The sequence below is a fragment of the Hippocampus comes genome, unplaced genomic scaffold (genome assembly GCF_001891065.2).
Source record: "Hippocampus comes isolate QL1 unplaced genomic scaffold, H_comes_QL1_v1.1 scaffold93, whole genome shotgun sequence".
Lineage (NCBI taxonomy): Eukaryota > Metazoa > Chordata > Actinopteri > Syngnathiformes > Syngnathidae > Hippocampus > Hippocampus comes.
In genome coordinates this window covers 920,387-923,778 of record NW_017805481.1, presented here as the reverse complement: position 1 = coordinate 923,778, position 3,392 = coordinate 920,387, and the positions used below count along the sequence as shown (strand labels likewise).

Sequence of the window (3,392 nt, the reverse complement as noted above, 5' to 3'; positions counted from 1 at the left end):
AGTAGAATGAAGGCGAATGATGTCTTGGTGAAAAAGTCGCGACCAAAACGAAGAATTTGTCATTAGTTTATCCCTCTGCCTTTCAAAAAGTTTCACGGAAATCCTCGTTTGAATTGGGCCACACAATCCTCAATTTAGGTTAGCACCAAACTCATTAAAAACCCACAAAGACTATTTAGCAGAAATACAAACAGCAAAAAAAGAGAAAAAAAAACTGAGGAAAAATAAAAGTCCAATTCCTAGCAGAGTGAAAAGTCACTGGAAAATTGCAATGTTTACATCAGAAATAACTGGAGCACAAATATTAAAATTCACATCCATTTTCACAAAGTTAAAAAAAAATGTTTCCATCACAGGGGCTGGCCTTTTTGCCACTTGCTGTGGACTGAAGATGACATCACAAAGCCTACTGGGCTCAGCTTTGCGAATGTCACATGACTAAGCCCAGAAAACAGGCGAGCAATGGACAATCGCTACCTGAGCCCCGACCAACTGTGATGTCATCTTCAGTCAACAGCAAGGGGCAAAATGGCCGCCCCCTGAGACGGCAAAAAAAAAAAAAAAACGGGTTGCATTTTGCTGCTCAACCCTGATTCCACAAAGGCAACATTTTTTTTTTTAACAGAGGTATTGTGCACCTCTATGTTTCTCATATGAATTGGCTGAGTGCAATTTTCACTCATTATCCACCGCCTGCATATGACAATATTTTCATCATGAATCCTATAATATTCACAATGAAATGATGGATAAAAAAAAAAAAAAAATTCTGGATCGGCACCAAAACGGATCGACCACTGAGTAGTGATCCACTGCTACGAAACAGTGCCAATAACATCACCTCCTTGCCGGAAGTTACAAAAAAATTAAATTAAATGAAATTAAAACACTGATTTACGCACCGGTAGCCGCCCACCCCCGCAGGTCAGAGCCCTATGGGGGTCTGCGCCGAAATAGGTCATTTGTCACACATGATGTCTCGGGGCAGGAGCGTGCATTATAGATGAGCCCAAACAGCATGTCTCAGTGAGCAATCAGTCGGGACCGCGTTGAGAGGTGGGCGGACCTGCGACCGGAACTCCCCGGGAAGGGCCACGTTAAGTAAACACAAAATCACTGCCGGCCACATTTTGGCCAAGAGCCGTCTCAATCCGACGTTTCGATTGTTGAACGCATTGAGCAAGGGGATGCAATGGTGGGGGTTCGAATTTGTTATTCCCACGTTTGCACCTGACCCTCCCCGATGGCTCGCCATCTGCCTCCGTTCGCGCGTTGCAACTTTTCCATGCTTTGTTTTTAGCCAGCGTTCACACATGGACACATTTTCTAAGGCCTTGCCATGCGTTTTCCTTTTTGTCGAAAAGTGTATTCGTAGAGCCAGAGGAGTGAGGTTGAAATGGAGGATGCAAAAGGAGGGGAGGGGAAGGAAGAAGGGACAAGTGCTGCACCCATCTGTTCCGCCAGTGCAGGTGGAGTCCTATTCACTCAGTTCTGTGTGTGCGTGCGCGCGCGTGTGTGTGTGTGTGTGTGTGTGTGTGTGTGTGTGTGTGTGTGTGTGTGTGTGCGCGTGTGTGTGTGTGCGTGTGTGAAGAGGTAGGGGGTGGGGGACAGGAAGAAAGGAAGGGCATTGAGAAGCAGGGAGTGGAGTGATAGAAGGGCAGGGAGGGAAGCGAGCAAGGAGGAGTGCGGGGGGGGGGGCGAGTGGAGGGGGCTTTCGTTGATCTCTCTCCTGAAGGGGATAATGGGCGAGGAGCGCATTGCAATGGCCGCCTTGTAGCGCCCTCCCTGTACAATTAGCCAATCGGCGGCCAGCTCCGGCAGCCAGAAGCAGCACATAAAAGAAGAGCATTGCAGCAGAGGCGCAGAAGGGAGACTACGAGGCGAGCAGGGAATCGAACACGCGCAAAAAAAAAAAAAAAAGAAAAAAGGAAAAAAAAAACACACTCCGAAGCAGCAGGCCACCCCCCTCCCCTCCTCAGCATCCTCCTCCTCCTCCTCCTCCCATCCTTGGACACACCCTACCAAGGATCACACTGCTTCTCCTCTCGACTATTTTTTTTTTGTGATCACACTTCACCATCGGAGAGAACGCTCCTCTCTTCCTCCTCCGTCATCCTGCAAAGAACCCCCCTTTCTTCTCCTCCTTTTCATCCAATAGAGGACCCCCATACAACCTCCGCAGGCTGAGACCCACCGTCAGGTCCCAGTTTGTATTTTTTTTTTTTACCTTTTTTTTTTTTTTGTTTTTTTGAATTTTTGGGAACTCCGGAGAGGGGAACCGTGCGAGCAGAGCACCGCAAGAGCGCCGCCGAGCTTCCGCCGAAAAGAGGGACCTAGATTTCCTTGTCGTTGCACGTCAAGAATGGTTACCGTACGTATGCCTTCTGTCTCTCGTCTTTCCTCTACGTCGGCTCCTGGGGGGGTCGGGTGGGGGGTGTTGATGCTCGGACTGCATGTTGTGTCTCCCGGGCCCCTTTGTGTTAATGTGTTTGCTGCACTGCCATAGCGTGTGCACATGTGATGCGGCCATCTCGAAGCAGTTAGCGTCAAGATTTCAGGTGAAACGGGCAAACTCGGGATGTAGTCAGGGATGGATAAACTGCGGTTTTTGCAGACGGGTGAAGGATGAGGGCTTCATGGTGGTATTTAGTCTTCCATTTTAGGGTTGACGCTCTTCGTTTCACCTGGATTAATGGCAACATTGAATTCCACAAAGGGAGAAATGCGTTCATTTGGGAAGGGGGAGGCGAAGGGAAGGGCGGGTGAGTTGGTTTTCTTGGCCCGGGTGCACGCATCAACAAGGATGCCGGAGACAAAACGCGATGCCTTGGAGGCTGCTTCATCCAACAAGGAAAGAGAAAAAAAAGATGAAAAAAAAAAAACAAAACGGTTGAGTCACTCCGTACTGGGGGGAGGAGAGACGTTACACATCCCTTTGCCTTTTGCTTTTGTTAAAAGGAACCATTCGGAAATTACGACGTGAGCATGCGAGTGAGCAAAGAGAGTTACGCGGTCTCCATTTTACTTCCCTCTTTTAAAAAAATTAATTAAATAAATACAACACATGGCGGCCATGCTCGGTAGTAAAAAAATGGGGAGATGCAGGGAGGATTTGGCTCGGTTGAGTGGCCTGTGGTCCGTTTTTTTTTTTTTTTTTGGGCGTGTCAGGATGGACACCCGGGCCTTTAAGCCCACTAATGAATTGTTCATTGAAGGATTTGATTTATTTTGAATTACAAAGTGAAATAATACAAATTCATGTGGAAAAGAATTCTAATTGCAGCACCTGCAATTATATTTGGAGCATTTTATAACAATCATCGCTATTTCTTTCATGTCCTTACCTATCACACATGGGCAGAGACAGTGTGCCACCCCCCCCACCCCCTTTA

General features: G+C 47.6%; 1 protein-coding gene across 11 annotated transcripts in view; it reads left to right on the top strand.

Moving 5' to 3' along the window:
• Window positions 1-1,706: 1,706 nt before the first annotated feature.
• elavl3 (ELAV like neuron-specific RNA binding protein 3) overlaps window positions 1,707-3,392 on the top strand; it is a 12,853-nt gene continuing 11,167 nt past the window's right edge. For 6 of the 11 annotated variants that reach the window (XM_019875864.1, XM_019875861.1, XM_019875858.1 and 3 more), the window contains exon 1: window positions 1,708-2,371. In XM_019875864.1, coding sequence (XP_019731423.1) covers window positions 2,363-2,371 — 9 coding nt within the window. In that variant the 5' untranslated portion in view covers window positions 1,708-2,362. Of the gene's footprint in view, window positions 2,372-3,392 lie in introns of all 11 variants that reach the window. The other 5 variants (XR_002168941.1, XM_019875860.1, XM_019875859.1 and 2 more) reach the window with 2 other exon arrangements.